This window comes from Antrostomus carolinensis, unplaced genomic scaffold (genome assembly GCF_000700745.2).
Source record: "Antrostomus carolinensis isolate BGI_N321 unplaced genomic scaffold, ASM70074v2 scaffold7915, whole genome shotgun sequence".
NCBI classification, from domain to species: domain Eukaryota; kingdom Metazoa; phylum Chordata; class Aves; order Caprimulgiformes; family Caprimulgidae; genus Antrostomus; species Antrostomus carolinensis.
This window is the reverse complement of record NW_010318402.1, coordinates 29,750-49,126: the sequence shown is the minus strand read 5'-3', so window position 1 is coordinate 49,126 and position 19,377 is coordinate 29,750. Positions and strand designations below refer to the sequence as shown.

Genomic DNA, 19,377 nt, shown 5'->3' with positions numbered 1-19,377 from the left:
CTTGCATTTTACAATGCCAGCTTGCAGTTTTCAAACCATCTTAAGGAAGAAGAATGGTCATTTTCTATTTACTTAGGTAAAACACATTGCTGCATGCAGAAAACCTCTTGATAGCTGTGCTTGGAAAATTTTCTGGTTAACACAATGCAGTTTATCAAAAAGTTCTGACAGGTTGTGTTGATATCAGCAGACATTGTGGTGGAGTGCAGGTAGGGACATTACTACATTTTCTATCAAGTTTGGTTGATGTCTTGCTGCAGGAACTGCTCAGTGTCTTCAGTTTGAGACTTATTGAGAAATTTAATAGGAAAAAAAAGTAGGCTTTTGCCAGTTGCATCATAATGTGGTAACTTTTCAAAACCTTGAAATATTTAACTTCATTTTTTTGTGAGCTTTTTTTACCAATAGTGTTTTATGTCATCTCTTTTAATCTGGGTGATCTGGAAACAAGCTAAAATATTTTCATCTACAAGTCAGCTGTTAGGGAGTACTTAGGCCAGCATGTGCCAGAGATGGTGCCTGTTTCTTGGGAGAATAACCAGTCTGTAGGTATAAGCTCATCAGTCTGCAGGCAAGAGGTTTCCAGACATGTTGTTTGTAGTACTCACCTTGATCTTATTTTCTGTAATATCTGATGCTTTTATGTCCCTATTTCGAAAAATTCTGACCCACAGTAGATTGAAGTGCAGACAGCTTGTAAGGCAGGTGGGTTTTCTCTTTGCTTTTGTTTTCATCAAATGTAAAAAACACTCTTATCTTTGTAAGATAGCTCTTAAAATGAGATATTGAGATCCCATAAAACTTGTGTTCTATTCTGTTGTACAAGTATCATATCGAAGTTGGATTGCATGCATCTTTGCAGTACCCTGATTTTATTATGTCATTGATTTTGTCTGCAGCTATGAAGATTAGAACATTTTTCTCCTTTGGAGTTTTGGGCAATCATTTGCATCAGAGGACTTCGATATGTCCCAGCTTCTTGCACTTTTACAGTCAGCCAGGGGAGCCTCATCTCATCTCTTTCCTTTTGCTCCACCATGTTCTCCCTCCACTCAGAAATCAGATAAGCTTAGTCACTTCAATGTTTTATGGTCTGGGAAAAAGAAAATCTATAGAATACTTATGGGGAGTATTTGACAGATGCTTTGGTACTTCAGACACAGGACAATATAAGTCCCTCTATCAGCAGGTAATATTCTGGGTTTATTTTTGGTGGCACTTGAGTGAGTTCCAGAGGTGCCTTCAGTTCAAAGCCAGGCAGCTGAAGATGTTGCATGGTTTAAAGCTGTGACATTTAAGCAGGACACACATGTGCTCTTTATTTGTAGCCTTTACTCTATTTTTAAAGTTTAATGACTTGTTTTTACTTTCTGTGTGTGGCAGAAATCTCAAAACAATGTGTTAATATAGCTAGTGGAGAAATTAATTCTTCATTTAATTATGTTGGTTAAACTTCAGTTATAGGTAGTTGACCTTTTGAACAAGAAATTTTAATAGAACTGAGAACTCCCATCGTACTGAACTTAAGATGGGTTTTCTTGGGTTTTTTGCTTTGTTTTGTTTTTTTTTCATTATACGAGTCACATTTTAACTAAGGAAGAATACCAGATTTTCATGGTTGTGCAAGTGCTAACTGATGACTGTAATGACTGCTTAAGTCTAAAAGTAAAATTAAGTTTTTATTTATATAAATATGTGTGTGTTTAATGCTGTTTACAACTTGAAAATAAGGAAGACATTCCAGTGCCTAATAAGTGTATTTGTATCTAACATTCATGCTAATAATATGCTGTTTTAATATGTCATTATTCACCTTGATGATCTGGAAAGTTGGCTAGCCTTTTTTAATTTCAGAGGGTTTTCTGAATAGTGCTGCTGTAGATTTCAAGGTGAAAAGCCCCACCTTTTTGAAACTTTAGGACACTTTTCAGCCTGAATCTCAACCAGCATTAGTTTCTAGTGAGGATTTAGCAATAAACGTGCTTTTCTCTATTCTCAGCATAAAACCTGAGATTAATTTTGCTGTGAAGTATTTTGAGGTCTTAATTAAAACTGAAGTTACTCGTCCTGGTAAAAGTGCCCAGACAGACAATGCCTAAATATCCTACTCTATTAAATTCCCAGGTATTAAGAAGGATATACTGCATGTAGTACTTTTAACTTTAAGTCTATGCTCTATGTATGCAGTATTTTAAATTAATAAAAAATGGCACAGTAGGAAGAAGAGTTAGAATTAGAGAGTGTTGTGTTAAATACCAGGAAAACAGGTGAAGTATGAGAATGTTTTCTCATACTCAGTGTTTTTTGTAATGTCTTTAAACGTGATCCCATATAGTGAAACATTGGTACCGTGATACGTGTAATGGAGCTATTCATGAGCTAAGAGACTGGCTTGTTGCAAGAAGTGATTTTACAAGCCTAAATGGAGCTGGACTGAAGTAATTCAAGGTCCTGTGGTGAAGTCATGGATGGCTGCCAAAGCATCATTCTTAGGCAGATATTAAGTACATTTTAAATTATTTATCTTCTCTTGATAACAGTATATCTACTACCTGTTATATTTTAATAGCATTGCCTCATAAGTGCTCATGGTTATTTTCTGTATTTCTCTTCACCCCTACTTTAGTGGAATAGGTCGAAATTGGCCGTGGGCCTCTGGCGGCAGCAGCATTTTGGCAGAATTTGGGACTTTGCACCTGGAGTTCGTACACTTGAGCCACCTGTCTGGAAACCCTGTCTTTGCTGAAAAGGTTAGACTGTTCAGTCAAAATCATGTTGTAAAAGATAAATCACATGTTGGGAGACTCATATCTCTGGGGAGAGATTTGGACTTACCTCACTTGTAAGCATTTGTCACAGGAGGTAGATATTTTATAGATGTTTCCCTAATCACCTGGATGTGTTTTTGTATTATAAAGTCAAAAATCTGTTCCCAACTCATTGTGATGCATCTTCTTGTATATAGCACTTAACTGGCCCCATAAAACATACTGTTTCTGTTTATGTTCTAAATTTTATCACATTAAACAATTGGACTATAGAGCTTTCTTCAGTACTTAGCCTGAATGTGGTTAAAACAAAAATTTACAGTATATTTGGGTTAATATATGATGCCTATAGAAAGCAAAGTACTATGGCTACCTTGTGTGATTTCAGCAAGTTTAGTCTTCAAAATGCTGAATAGTATCACTACTGTCAGTAAGGTCAGAAAGCCCTTCCATTGCACTGACCTTTAAGAAATGTGCTTTGATCTTTGTTTGGGGGAAGAAAAAAACAAAACAAACCATCCTTTGACAAAACAGTTGCTGTGCTTACTGGTTTTTCCAAAATTTGATAACATTATTTTCTGGCTACTTTTTATTTATGTAAGCCATGGAAAGCAACTCGGCTCTCATGAAAAGCACTCAATTCCTACCTAAGAAATTTTGCTTTGCTTTTTGGTGCATAAATAGTCAGCAAGTCCTGTTCTTTATTATACGCCATATCATTTGTCTTTTCTTTCTTTTTTTTCCTAATTAAAGCTTGCAGTTGTCTTGGGTTTGTATTCTTACTCCAACTGCTCCATCTTAGCTAAAACTGATATTACCTATCTAATAATCTAATTAATAATGAGACTCCAAATGTTTTAGCAGTAGGTTTAAAAGCAATAGTCAAATCTAAAATGAATACTAGTTGTACCAGACTCAAAGGACTGAATGACTTTACTGCGACATCATTGTCAGCACTGGAATAAATCTTGTGAAAGGAACTCCTAGCAATTTGAATGTATTTAGGGGTGAATTTAAAGACCAGAGTTTCTCTTAAATTGGAACTGGGGAGGGGGGGCAGACTGGGGAGGGTGGCAGCAGCCAGGAACAGCCAGAAACAAACTTACTAGGTAAATTAATTTTCTTTTGACATTTATGGTAATTTAATATATAACATCTGTTCTATTAAGAGGCAATTAAAGTGTGATGGAAGTGCATATGTTAAAAATCCCAGCCTGTGGTTCTCTTCCAAAGTGGCATTAAGCTATAGCTGCAAAATGCTGAAAATCTGTTTCTGTAAGCTACTCTTAAAACCCTTTAGAGACTGCAATTCCACAGCCCTCCGAGGCAAGCCATTCCAGGGCTGGTACACTTGATAAAGAAGAGGGAACACTGGAACAAGCTTTGCATGGAAGTATTCATAGAAGAATTCATTAAATGAGGTCTAGGACTCGTTGCAGTCTGCATTTGGGCAACGGCTGTTAGCAATGTAGCATCGAGATGCAGAAGGCAGTTTGTGTGCCACAACAGAAATCCTTCTGCAGCCTGGTGTAAGCTAATTTGTCTTCTTTCTCAGCAGCTAGTTCACTTGATCTCTAGGCGTTCAGGGTGTTATAGTGAAGCTATCAGTACCTTTTGGTTAAAATTTCTGGTCTGTAGTACTCAGGATCTTCAGTCTCCCAAGTTACTATATTTGCTTTTTCTGTGAATGTTAAAATTCAGTATAAATTTCATGTGCTCTGCTATGGATTGTGCTGCTGGATGAGTCCAGATGCTCTGCAACTGTTTCCCTGGTCTTCTCATTTGTGGCAAGCTCCTTAAGGGAGCCGGCAAGGTGCTCAGGGCTGCATGGCCTCCTGCTGGGCAAGCTGGTTGTATGAAGCTCAGATCCAGCAGTGCTCTTCTTTCCATGCAAAACTGCTTTACAGTTCTCTTCTGCATCTGAACTAGTTGATCGGCTTAATGTCTAATACCATTTCTGATTTGGGTGTATGAGGAATATAATGCTGAAATAGCTGATCTTATTTAAGGCAACTAGCCTCTGTGAATTTCAGTATCCTGGGAAGGGGTAAGATATTCTGTATGGCAAGTCCTGAACTTCAGAGCTTGCTTCTGTTGTGTTGTTTCATTACCAACACCTGACACAGCAACTCCAGAGGTTTTGAGGAGCTCATTTATGCATTATATCAGCTTAGAGGATCTTTTTTAATAGTAATATGATTGCACAGAGGTATTCAGGTATATGTGTTGGAATACGACCTTTTTTATTTTTAGGGATATTTGCACTTTGAGAGTTTTTTATTTTGGGAGGAAAAATGGATCATGCTCAGTGTTTTGTACCATTTCAATAGGTAATGAATATTCGAAAAGTTCTAAATCGACTGGATAAACCAGAGGGCCTTTACCCCAACTATCTGAATCCCAGCAGCGGCCAGTGGGGCCAGCGTAAGTAGATCCCTTCTTTGGTACTGTGACCTGTCTATCAGCGTGCTCTTTGCAGTCATTAACTTCTTTCAATCACTGTTATGTGGTTTTTGTATATACCTAAAGAACTTTTATAAAGTATAAAAACTCGCATTGTATCTGAGGTTCTATACAATATAAAAATCCTATAAATATAAAAATAATAATCCTAATTGCTGTATTTTAGTGTACTTTTCTTTGATCTTTCAGTATGGCTTGTGCAAGCCATATGTCTGAATATGTATTGTTTTGGAAGGGAATTTGTAGACTACAAAAGTCTTTTATTCAAAAATCTAAAGTGCTCTATAAAGTAGCTGTTTAAGGAAACATTATCAGCTCATTTGAATCAAATTCCATATTTTTAGAATGGTGTGGCTCCACTGAAGAATAAAAAAAAGTCTTTCCAGTTAATACCAGCTCTGATTTCTGTTGAAGTTTAATGCCAACAACTGAGGAAGCAAACTAAACAGAACTGTGTCCTGGCATTAATCCACTTGGAACTGGAGACACCAAAATTAGAAGGGAAAGAGTATGATAAAATGCTTGAAATATTTGAACTTCTTAGCCCCTTCCTGATGACTGAGCCCTTTCTTCGTGTACATTGCCTTCTCCAATTTTCATAACATGTTCAAAGCCTACATAGTGTGCAGGATCACAATTTTAGACTTCTTCTTTTTCCACTTTTCCTGCTTAGGTTCAGTCTACCACCCTCCCGTTCAAAGTCCTTGTATTTTTTCTCCCCTAAGTTATTGAAAGAAAACAATCAAGATATGCTATCTTGGTCTCAAAAGACACGGGCAGGTGAGGTAGTCCTGTAGATTATCAGTGCTGGAGCTGGTTAGACAATACAAGAGAGGGAAAGGACTGAAGGAGTTCTTGAATTGTGTGCTCACTTGTTACTCATGTTGGTTTAGCATGGCTTTGTAAAACATTAGAACTTCCCACTGGAAGTGTTGATCCTACAGCAGTAGGCACTGGGCTTGGTTAGAAGGCCACCTCAGCATCTCTCAGCCTGGGTTCAGCCAAGGTCCAGTTACCTCCTTCCTCAGCTTCAGTCAGCTGCAGAAACTCAGCCTTTTGGTGAGCTGCATGAGAGCAGATCTTTCTAGTTGCTGACACCATTAGTGGCTCTGCCTTATCTTTTTTAAAGCAGTCAAATGCTTACTCTGCCTTATGGCCTTTGCCATTTCCTTCTTTTTAATATAATTGTGTCGTAAGTACTTGTCATTCACGTTAAATGCCAGTTTTGCTGGTGTGCACAGGAAAACTTACAGTTTATACCAGGTTTGCTTTCCAATAAATAGCATGTAGTACTGATGTAGCAATTAGCTTCCTGCATGTGCAAGTGATGGACACGGATGTTGATGCAGGTCAGCCCCTAGCACGCTGAAGCAGCAAAACCAAATTTGATCTTGTTGCATCTCTTCCAATTCAGTTGCCCCTGTGATTTTTTTCTTCCCCATAGTAGGAGATCAGAATGTAAGACTTAAGAGATGTTTTATTTGAGATTGCTTTTCTGGGCTGTTTTCACTTGATTACAACAGGAAAAAAAAAAAATTTAGACCATTAATTGGTACAAGATAGAAGTGTTATCTCTCAAACATCAAGTGGAGAGGGGGAGAATAGTTTCTGAACATTTCTTCTCTAGCAGTGCTGCAACTGTGAAGGACCCTGCTGGATCACTGCCATTGTTCCTGTAAATTCATTTAGCCCTTGTTATTTTGACAGTAAACTGACAGTGATTTGCTGCAGCATGCGTCAATTGGATTTGTCTACTGCAATAATGTATATAATAACAGGGCTTATTATTGATGAAACTGTGCTTGTGCTATTTAGTTTGCAAATGTCAGAGGTTTCTATGGTAATTTATTTAGGAAACAGTAAAGGTCATTTAAATGCTGCTGTTCAAAGATCAGCCTTCGATCATTGAAAATGTTCTCTTTTTTTTTTTTTAAGAAGCTTCTTTTCCTTTTGGATAATGAACATTTAATTAAATAAATAGTGTATTCTTTACAGAAATCTAATATATCTCATTCAAAAGAGGAGGTGGGGAAAAAGCAGTTTATAACCCAGGTTTGATGGTACAATGTATTCGTTAGGCAAAGGGACAGGATACATTTGGAAAACTAAATTATTTTTTTTATGTCCCAGGCTAGTGGAGGAAAAAGACATTGTTAATAAAGTTTGAAAAGAAAAAAAATGTATCTTCTACATTTGCATGGCTTTGCAACCTGTTCAGTAGGCAAAAGGAGGCATTCCATGAAGAGAAGACGCAAAGGAATTTAAAAATAAATTATCTGTGGTTTTTTGAATGCAAAGGAGGCATTACTTTGAAGCCAAGATCAGTTAGGTGTTGGGCAGTGGGAGCTCTGTACCACTAACTCTTCTGCATCTCGCTTTATGAGCTTGGATTACCCTGTGCATTTTCTGCTTTTCTCATGCCCAGAATTTTGTGGTATGACTCATGAATTTGCTGCGTGATGCATGTACCCACATCTCCACCCTGGATGTCTTGGGTGGAATTAGCGGACGCCTTCCGCGCTGTAAAATTGGCAGCTATCAATGAGTAGTCCTGGTAAAGCACTTTGAAATCCTTTCACTGGAGACTCAATAAATGCCAAATCCCGTAATGTTACCAGGCAGCATCTACTTTAAAAAAATAAAACCTCTAGCTAGTGTTCTCAGTTTAACGGAGCCCAGAGAAACACTTTATAATTGTAGTATTTAATGTATTTAGGGGATCTATGCTGAAATCATATGAAAGCCTATTGAAATTTTTCCAAGGATCTTGTAGGCTCTTGGACAGCCCGTGAGTGCAGGCTTGTGCAAGCAGCTGAGATCACCAACAACTTTCACATCATTGGTGCAACTGACATCAGACAATCTGACTCGCTGTTAATGCTGCAGGCTCACGTCCTAAATGTATGCAGCTGAATAATCACAGCACCTCTACTAGTACCAGATCATTTCACATAGTAAGCGTAGGGCAGAATAAAGCGGCATGATAGCAATAATCATCTGTAGATGTGGCAAAGTCATCTTTTTCCTTTCTAGATCCACTGCTGAGTTCTGAGAGCAGCCGGATGTTCAAAAATGTAGTATTATTTTTAAACGTATGGGTCGGCATTTTGAAATGGCATAAAATAACCTGAAATTCAACTCTGAAGTAAGGAGCTAAAATATTTTGGTCTTTTTTGTGAAGTGACTCAAATGGAGCAATAGTGAATAAAAGAGGAAAAAAAAAAAAAAAAGCCTGCATGTTAAGAGGGAAAGACTTTGAGAAATTAGAGAGCACTTTCTCACTTTTTTCCTGGTTTTAAAATTAAAAAGAACTTAGGTTAGCACATTTTTTGAATGGGATAGACTAAATGAGTTAGAAGTCACACATATAAATTCTTGTTTCTTTGCCGTGAACTCCTGTAGCACATTGTGGGTATTAAGTAACTATTGTGCTTTGGCCTGATGAAAAAGTTAGCAATTGAAGAAATAATTATCTGCATATACCAGTTAAGTTTTTCCTGAGGTTCCAGTTTTACATTTATTAAAGACTGTTGTAGGAAGAGATGTTTAAATGCATTAAATGCACTGTTTCAAACTGTAATTGTATTTTATTGCCCAGGCTAAAGATGAAATTTGCTGTTGAATCTTTCTTCCCTTTTTAGATCATGTTTCCATTGGAGGACTTGGGGACAGCTTTTATGAATATTTGCTCAAGGCATGGCTGATGTCAGACAAGACAGATGAAGAAGGCAAGAAAATGTATTATGACGCTGTTCAGGTAAATAAGATATTTAAATCTTCCTTTCCATAATAATCTAATCTATAATAATCCTAAAGAGACAGGCTCTGGGGACAATGTGAGAGATTAAGGTCTTTGCCACCACAGTGTGGATTTTTAAAGAACTAGTTTCTCTTTCAAAAAGATTTCATAAAATGTAAATGCTAGAGGAATACAGATACTGTGGGAAAGGGGAAAGTCTTGAAGTATAGCTGGTTTTTTTCCAGCTGGAAAACAGTCAGCTCTCTCTAGCACTGGAGGAGAAAAATAGGAAATATGCAACAAAAAATGTGTCTACAAGTAGTTCTCAGGTAGAAGTTCAATTCTTTTTTCCTCAGTTTTCCCTAAATACATTCCTTCTGTCCTTTTTCTTTATATCCAGGAGGGGGACCTCATATGTAAGCCATAACAATATTTTGATTGTGATCAACACAGGAATCAATATATTATGGTGGATAATTCTAAATGGAAACAGAAATTTTGGTGCTCAGTGACTTTTTATTACAAGAGGCATATATTTGCCAGCTTCTATAAAACAGGCAATTATTCAAATTGGGCACAAGAGGAAGTTTTTAAAAGTCAGAATTGTTCATACTTACATTTCTATGTGGTATTTTATTTATGATCCTTCTAGTCTGCAATTTGCTTTGTTATTGATGGTATTTCCTTAATATACTGTTTTGGGAGAAGTAATGGTTTTGTGACACTGGATTGAGACTCGGGAATTAAGTTTAAGTCCGTATTTACAGGGTTTCCTTACAGTCTTAGGTCATTGCAATAGGCAAATGATCTATTTTCTAGGTTCTTTGCTTTCAAATATATATAAAAATATATATTACTTCTTTTTTCCCCATCCTTTCATCCTTCCTGTTTTGACGGGAAGCTTTCTCAGGCCAGGACTTACTAATTTATCTCTTACTAACTGTGTGTATGTACAGTGCATCTGTAGACAAGGCTTCGAGATGCTAAATAGTATCTGCTTTTTCTTTCATACATCTGGAAATATGCTGTCCCTAGGGGAAGAGACATAAGTCTCTTTTTACTTCCTACACCAAATAAAGTGGTAGCATTTAAAAAATACAGCTCCAGCTCATTGCAGCTTTTTTTTTTTTTTTTTTTTTTTTTTAAATTAGAGAGAAAAGTCATATGTCATGATTTAAGGGAGGGCATGATCTCTGGTGGTAGTAAATTAGACAACCAAGTATCCTCTGCTAAGAAAATCCTGCCTTTAATTTTTTAAGTGCAAATTTGGATGCAGTTGGCCTCATTTTCACCACTAACATGGTTTTAGCTTCAGAGCAAAAGGTGGATTTTAAATTAGGTTTGAGTGCATTTGAGGCTATAACGTAAGAACAGTGATACTATAATAGCTCAGTCATTAGGTTGGCAGCTAAAAAGACAGAACAAAGTGTCTGATAATACGGTTTCAATTCATCTTACCATGGAAGGCATTTTGGAGCACCTCAAAGCTGCTTCAGTCTTCTGCTTCCACTTGTTTAATAACATCATTTTTTTCTTTCAAATACATTCTTACACAAGGTAAGCACTGGCGCATAGACGCACGCAGTAAAAAATGTGCTTTTGCTAGTACAGCTCTTCTGGAAACCACTGCAGTTAGAATATCCCAAATGTGGTGTGGTGGTCCCAAATGTGGTGTGGTGGTCACCCTTGTCGGTGGGACTGTGTGCGCATTGACTCCTGTCCTGCCAGGGAACAGCAGGGGCACGTCGATCCCAGCCGATAACAGAGTCTGAGAGAGCCCAGTGCCTCGATGGCCAGCGCTGGGCTGCTTCTACTAAGGCTGAAGGTTCACCTTCCCCTGACTTGAGCATAGCTGAAGCAAGGTACGTCGGGAAGTCTTTCTTGCCTTGCACCACACAAGCACGTGTGCCATCCCATGTCAGCTGCATGGTGGCAGTGTGCCTGGGCCACACCTGAGCCAGCCCAAACTGCCCAGGGCATGGAGAGCTACCTGCTGTTGGACGGTCGTCGGGGAAGAGGGCCAGGAGTGCTCTGAGGTGTGTCCGTGTGGGCTGCAGCAGTGTTTGAGAGGGCCAAGTGATCACTAAATATGTGCCAGGTTTCACCACGCTGCTGGTTGAATGCCATTTCCAGTATTTTCTCAGCAGTGGCGTTCATGTTGTCTATACTGAGTGCATCTGTACTGAAGCTGAAAAGTGTACATGCAGCACGTGGAGGTACAGCTTGATGTTGTAATGTAGCTTGTTCAGAGAACAGCACGGAAGTTGCAGTCTCACAGAAACTGCGGACTGGTTGGGCCCCATGGAGATGGTGGGTTCTTCACTGGAATAACTAGCCTGCTTTGAAATCCATGCTGATACTGACTTTATTGCTATCGATCCCTTACTTATCTAAATTAAAGCTAATTTAAGTGTCTGCACAAGCTGCAGACTTTCTTTATGACTAAGCCTACATCGTTTCAGCATTCTGAGTCTGCTTCATATTTTCTTGGATAAATTTCCCCTGACGCTATCAGAATCTTTTTAAGACTATGCCAAAGGGAACAGCGTGATTATTCCTGGCCGTTCAGTCCAGCCCATACACACCAAATTTTGAAAGAGCGATGTGAAGGTTTGATGCCTAATTCAATATCTTCTGCTATCCAGAAACCACAAATGAAAATATATGGTGAGTTTCAGTTCACTGTGAAAAGCTGACATTTATTTAGATAAAGCTTTAGGGTTATTTCTTACCTTGTTCTGTAACTCATATTAGAAACACAGAGTTCTTTCTATTAGAATTTTTGTAGCACCTATAGATTGTTTTATGGCTTAAGTTAAAAGCAATAACTAAGATGTCAGACTATGTTTAAAAACTTTTTCTGCTTGCTATGAATAAGATGTGTCTTTGATGCCATTTAAAGAAGAATTTATTTCTAATGGGAAAAGGGATAGAGATAGCGTATTAGAGAGATCTAATGATTGACTAGCTCCAATCCAGCTGTAATAAGCAAGGTTTGAAACACAATCCATGGGTTGTAATTAAATAGCCTCAAAAATGTGCATGACCTTAAACTCCCCGTGCTGTGCCGTTGTGTGTGACAGGGCTGTGAGTAATGGGGTGAAAAGGAGACGTTAAATAGACTGAACAAAGCTGTGACCCAAACAAGCAAACTGCCACACTCAGACGTTCCTTACGCAGATGCAGGGAGTTAATGACATTGTTTTAAATGCTGCCTTTACTCAAATCTCTTGTGAATAAACGTCTCCTTTCTTAAGAGGGAGGATGTTTGCAAGGCCAGCAATTGGTTTGCATTTTCTGCTCCTGGCAAGCATGCGTCAGGCTCCTGCCCTCTCCCTCCCAGCGCCAGGTCTGGGAGCCTGGCAAGCCCGGAGGGATGGAGGCATCTCTCGGTCCCTTCCCGGGACACACGACGCGGCGGGGCGGCCCTGCCCGCGTCCTGTCCTTGTTTTGAACAACAGAGCATACTATGAATGTATTTATAAGGCCATCAGAGGGATTCATAAACTCTAGAATTTGCACAAAAAGACAAGTGATTGTATTTTAAATGTAATTTATTTTTCTCTTTTGAAAAGCAATGCCAATAATGTCCTGTTTCACATAATACAGGAAGTAAGAGATCTTCTTAGACTGATTTCAATGGATAGCATGTAACATTTAGTTACAGAACAAACACGTATTCAGATTTTAGTCATATTTTGAGGATGTAACTGGCCATAGAATAATCTATCAGTCTTTGCAAGTATCCAGGACAGGAACCATTCCACTCTTTTCAGTTAATGCAGTTGTCTTGAGACACAGTTCTGAGTAGGCTTAGTAAGAGAACATGATAATTCAGAGCACAAATGGACCTTCTGGGTTCACTTAAGTCTGGTCTAGCAGCAGTGGTGTCACAAGCAACTGCATCAAATCCTCCCCTCTTGAATGTGTCAGCCCTCATTTTCTAAGTTGAAGGGCAATTTTCCCAGTACTCCTGGTAATAGGTTTATCTCATGCTTGATGTCCAATGGTTAGGTATTTTCTCCAAATTTCCCTATTACATTTATTTATGGCCGTTGCTGCAAGCTTCCTGCATCTTAAATATTTCTTCTCTCTCTGTGGCACTGCCTTCATTCCCTCCTCAGTGTATTTCTAGAGAAGTACCATATCTAAAGGCTGCAAAGAGAGCAGTAACTCGGCCCAGGGAGAAACCCTCCCCAGCACTTCCCAAGCAGCTCCGTGCAGTGCAGCCCGTGGGGGCCCCATGGTGTCAGAGAGGTAAAGCCACTGCAAGCTGCAGTTTTATCTGTAGTCAGGATAGTTTACTTTTAGACATTTAGATTGTTTAATTTTTCTTACTGGGTAACAGCTGGAAAGATTGGAACAAAAAAACTAGTGATCTCCAGAGAACCGAGCACGTGTAAGTACAAACAATGGAAATAGTGAAAAGAAGAATAGGTGTGGTAAAGCAGTGCCATGGCTGTGGCAGATTTCATCTCTGCCAGATTTCAACAGCACCACTGAAAGTCAGCCTGATGGTAGGCTGGGTTGTGCGATTAAGGAATGCAATAAACTTTTGTGGGTATCAAAAGAGGAAAAGTCCTCTTTGGCCTCAGGATTTTGAGTATTCAGACAGAAAATACATAGGATCACTTTTTAATTTTTTATTAATTTTTTCAGCACATTGCTAACTTTTGACACTACCCTTAATATACTCAGTTTTTACTCTGCCAAAGGAAACTGTGGTTTTGATTTTGTTTTGGAGGGTTTTTTTGGTATATTTAATTGTCAGTGTGATGTAGTGAATATTTTTCAGACCTGTCAAGATTTCAGCCTTTCAAATGAATGAACCAAATCCATGTAGACTCCTTTCTCACTGAAATGAGGGAGAAAACAAAGTGTTGTTAGCAAACTGAAAATGCAATATTGGCAGGTAGGCCCTTTTCATCTCCAGAGTTTCATGAGAGTCTGTTGAACTGTGGTGACAATCTGGTGGCTGGTCTGTGCTGATTGCAGTTCCATTAACTTGCTTGAAGTGGTTTGCTTTGTGATCATAGTGATCTTAAAAACTGCGTAACTGATGTGGACAATGACAAAACTGCAACAACTCAGAATAGTTTGTCATACTGGGTAAAGCCGAAAGTATATTAACAAATTGAAGAGTCAATACTTGAGCACTTCTTGGTGTTGAAGGAAATGCATAAATAGGGCAGGCAGGGTGGTGCAATAGGAGCCCATCATCAGAATGAAGCAGTTGGTGCAGGGGGCCCAGCATTCCCACTGCATACTTCTTTCTTTTTCTTTTTCTTTTTCTTTTTTCTTTTTTTTTTTTTTTTTTTTTGTGAGGGGAGGTATTGTGTATAAATTAAATGTGGAAAAATGAAGAAATATGGAGTTTATTTACATATTTTGTCAGCTGTCATGTTTAAAATATTTATCACCCGGCTGCACTGGTTTCCTGCACGTAGCGATAGTGTAACTGTATTATGTAGGAACACAAGATTCATTACACTTAACAGACAAGAGCATCCAGAGGGCTCGCTGCTCCTTTTTATTCTCGTTACTGTATTTCCCCTCTTGACAGGAGGTTTGAGGCTTTCTACAACTTCTTATAGAAAACATCAAGACGAAAGACAGGCTTCTGCAGATTTTTAAATTGGTAACTATAGAAAGTACTTATTAAAATGTTTGCTTGTTTATGTACTGTCAGGAGAAGCAGCAAGCTATAATGTTGTTAGAACTCTTTAAGGAGGATTTTAACTAGAAAAGTCCTGCAAGAGAAATCGTCCCCTTTTTGCTTGTGGCTTTGCTCTTGCTGTCAGAGGAGATGTCTCCTTACAACTTGTGCTATTTTCCCTTCCTTTTTTGACAGAAAAAAAATTGTCAGGAGTGATATTTGTTCTAGAATATTCAAAAAATACATAATGTAATATTTTTAGAGTCACTTCCTTTGATTGATGCCATTCCATTAATACTGTTTTAAGATTATGAATAAATCTAGCCTTCTGGTAGCACACAGCATCAAGTACATTTAGTGCAAGAGTATTGATGCTTTTAGAGACATGAATAGAGCTATATAGGGGAAAAAAAAAAAACTAAGCAGATTTTCAGACAAAATTAAGTTACCAATTTTCCCTAGTACGTAATCATCTTTTTAGTGATCAGATGGACAAGTATCATAGTAGTTAAATGCTTGCCAACATTTCCATTTTAAAAATTTAGACATCTCCCATTATAAGCATTCATATTTCATTTCACATGTAAGCTTGTCTGTATAACATGTCTTAAGTCCAAAAGCAGTTAAGTGCCTTATTGCTTTCAAAATGCTTCTTATATGTTGTGTTTAAACAAGTGAAAGTTCTTTTGTGTTCAGATTTCAGTTTTGATTTTTAAAGTACAGTTTAGTAAGCAGTAATGACCTCAGGATAAGAAGATGCCACTTTGTCAGAAGTATTCAAATAAATTGTAACAAGGGCTTGAACTTCCTATTCCATCCTAATTTTTCTGACTGTATGCTTTCACGTGATTCGTGCATCTTGTAATACATATTTAAAACCTGTATGAATTGTATTTAAGAAAACAGGATCAACTAATAAATACAAAGTTTAAAAAAAAAAAGTGCAATGTTTTTCTGCCATCTCCAAAACAGCTGTAGTAATGGAACAATGCAAATCTTAAACCTCTCATAATAAACTCATTGGAATTTTGGATAAAGGATAAATTTGATGAATTACAAAGATTGCTGAAGTAGATATAACATTAGATCAACTCAACAGAGAAAACATGAGGGAAGTATCTTAAAGTCAAGAAAACAGGCAGTTGACTTAGAAACTCACAGCATGCAAAAGCACAGTAGTCCTGACCTGCCTGCCATGTGTTGTTTCAGAGCAATAAAATGTATTGGTGCAAGCCGTAAATATTAAAATAAATAAGCAAATAACATTATACATTTTTGAATTATTGGAAATATCACATGGTAGAATTCTCTTTCATGCTCACTATTGCTTCAAATCATCAAAATACTGTTTATGAGGAAGATTCCTGGGGGAAAAATATATTAAAAGTTTGGACTGAGATAATTTATAGCACTTTGTTGTAAAGAAGCCTGCAGAGTTGTAATTATCCCCAAAACAAACATTATAAACCGTGGAAATTTAGAACTAGGATCATATTTTTGAAGTTTCAAATTTATTAATGTATGGAAATATGTAACTATGACTTGCAAGACAGTTTTATCTCCAGCTACAGGGATATCTTGAGGTGGGAAATGAAACACCTGGGTTTTGTTGTTAAAACAGCAGTAGTCATTGAATAATTCATTAATCATAATTAAACCATTATTGTAATAGGAGAGTCAAAACGCCTAAATGTTAGAGGAAGTAGAACTGCAGTTTTACATTGCATTTTGAGGGTTGTAGCTTGTTATCCCTGCTTCTTTAGCAGAATTAACTTTTTGTGGCATGTGTTTGTTTTGAATAGAACTACTTTGAGGTGCAGAACATTCTTCCTGAGAAGGCCACATCTGTGCTCTGTAGGCATCTCTGTTTGTATTTTTATTACCTGTCAGCATAATCCACCAAGAGAACACCCTCTATTAAAAATAGGCTTGTTGATTGGGTTTTTTTACTCATTTGAACAGTGAGATGACTTCAGTTCTGTATCCTCTAGGTTTCTCTATAAGCACTACAGTTAAACATCCTAAACAACTCAAAGGGTAGATGAAAGACTTCCCAATCACAAGATCAAGCCAGGGATTGAGGAAGGGGGCGGTGAAGACAGTGTTTAAGCTGTGCGAAAACTTAAAGGAGTGAAAACTGAATGAAGGAAAATGGGTATTTATTAGGAGGGTCCAGTTCTGCTTAATTTTGCAAGGGTAAGGACTGGCAGTATAATATAAAGGTTAAGGAACAGGCTGATAAGCACAGAATACAAAACATATCACCTTAAGAAAGGGGGCAGGAGGGAGAGGAAATCAGGTTGGGAAAAATCGAAAAATCGAAGCATTTCTCTTTTGTGCTGTCAATTACACACGCACGCAATGAGCAATCCTGTAACCTAAACAATTCATAATGTCTCATTCACTGCAGTTCTTCCAGTGTGACAAATAGGCAAGGGCATAATTATAACATGCAAACTCATGAGAAAGATGCTAGGAGTAATACAAGGTGCACTTGAGTCACAATTCAAACCATAAACGGGACTGTTTGAGAAAGATGCTAGGAGTAATACAAGGTGCAATACAAGTAACACAATTCAAACCATAAACGGGACTGTTTGTGTTTCTAATTGAGTGCTCAAGCATTTTTACAGTTGTTGTATAGAAGGAATAATTTCCCACAAGATGGAAAAAAAAAGTAATTTAGCTAAAGGCTTTATTGCAGTGAGGATTAAATGCAGAGCCTTACATAAAAGCACAAAAAAAAAAAAAAATTGCCAGGAACTGTATCAGCTGTAAAAGTCAGTCTGGTTATAAGAGCTTGCAGGTACACCACAAACTGTATGTCCCATCAGTTTTACATGTAGTGAATTTGTTTCTTTAAATATTGGCAAATGTTGCTTATTTTCCTTTAGTTTCCCTTCCTCTCTCTCCTTTTTGTCCACTACAGTGTAAAATCAGGTTGTCTGTTTTTTTGTTTGTTTGTTTTAATGGGGTTTTTTGGTCAGTTAGCATCTGCTATTGCTCCCTTTGAGAACATACATTTGCAGACACATTTTCTTTGCGACCTTTTATGTTGCACAGTCTCTCTGCTTTAGCTTGATAGAAAGAAAGAATTCTGTTTGAATGCAGAAATATATTCTGGAAAACAGTAACATGAAATTTCTATTTACTTAAAAGAAAAACTGTACCAGCTCCAAACAATTATTCATCAATAATGTATTTTCAACTAATGAAAGATCACATTTTTCTAGCTTTTTTGATTTTTTGCAGATATTGTATATTGGTTTATACTGAGAATATTCATTATAGTAAAATTAAATAATAATCTCTATAGTGATAAATATGACACCACTTGATCTGCAAGTAGAACAAGAAGGAATTAATCATAGGTGGGGACCATCTTATAATACAACTGCAATTCAAACAAATGTGTACCTTTCTAAAATGTGTAGATAATTTTATCAAAATAAAAGTAAATTTATTCTAGGTAGGAAATTAAAAAACAGAGCTTTTCACTTGGGTCATCTTTCACTTAGATCTTTGTCACCATACTACTTATTCTCCTTTTATAATAACTTGTTTTAGTAACTTGAGTTCCCTGCCAGAGCTGCACCCACAGCACCGCAGACAGCAAGTAGCATGTCACTGTGGGATTGAAACCCTGCCTTCCATCCTACTGCTCAAGTTTGGAGACTCTTATTATATCTTCATTTAAACTGACAGTATTTCTTTCTCATCCTAGTACTTTCTCAACTTTATGTTCAGGGGTTTTTTTACACTTAAAACAATTGTCCATGTATTCCAGATAGTGATGTAGTACAGCTCTGGGCCTCAAGCTTATTTAAAAAATGAATGTCTCAGAAAGTTCAGTCCAGCCTGATGGCACTCACAACCTTTGTGAAACTCACTGAAAAATATTCTGACGTGCTGCGCACAGAAGTATATGCCATTATAGTATAACCAAATGAATATTAAAAATGTGAATAGTAGTTTTGTGAATTTCCTACAGATGGGTGACGAGACGGCACTTTGACAGTTCGAGTATAGATTCAGAATTGATAATTGAAAGAGTACTGATTTTTCTTTATTGTTTACTTTGAAAATATTTTATTATACAAATGCATTATACGAACATTATACATTCCAGAACCAGTGCTTTAACAATATTTGGAAGTAATTCTGAAATTAAACTATAGTTAGGTTGGACTTGCACTATAGTTAGGTTGGACTTGCTGGGAAAAGAAAAAACAGTATTTGCAGCATTAAGACATTTACCATGTCTTAATGCTGCAAATACTGTTATCGATACAGGATTTCCAAATTTCTGTGAATACATTCATCAGTAGTTAATGTTGGGGAGTTTCTTTGATATGTTCTACTCATGCAGGTTATAAATTTTTTTAAGATCAAAAGCATTTAATTTTTGAGGCTTTCTAAATGTGCTGATTTTTTTAAGAATAACTTTTTTTTTAATGTTGGGTTCCTGAAACAACTGAAACACACATAACAAATTCATTATAATCTAACACTTCAATGTCATGCTGGAATTATTTCAAACTTCATGCGACTTTGATACTCCAAATTCATTAGCAACCCTTTGGTGAATGTTGTTTCAGTCTCTCTGTTCTCAGTCGGAGGGTAGATGAATAGTGATGAGAAAAGGGAAACCTATATCTGACAAAAACAGTTTGTCCTGCTCAGACCAAATATGGCCCGTGAAGAAACTTCTCAGATTTAGTTGAAGCTTTTGACAGTCCCACTGTCAGCTG

At 37.4% G+C, this 19,377-nt stretch overlaps 1 protein-coding gene across 1 annotated transcript in view; it reads left to right on the top strand.

Moving 5' to 3' along the window:
* Window positions 1-2,588: 2,588 nt before the first annotated feature.
* The window catches only part of LOC104518849 (mannosyl-oligosaccharide 1,2-alpha-mannosidase IA), a 29,662-nt gene continuing 12,873 nt past the window's right edge, over window positions 2,589-19,377 (top strand). The window contains exons 1-3 of the mRNA XM_010168885.2: window positions 2,589-2,750; window positions 5,099-5,192; window positions 8,873-8,988. Coding sequence (XP_010167187.2) covers window positions 2,589-2,750; window positions 5,099-5,192; window positions 8,873-8,988 — 372 coding nt within the window. The remainder of the gene's footprint in view (window positions 2,751-5,098; window positions 5,193-8,872; window positions 8,989-19,377) is intronic.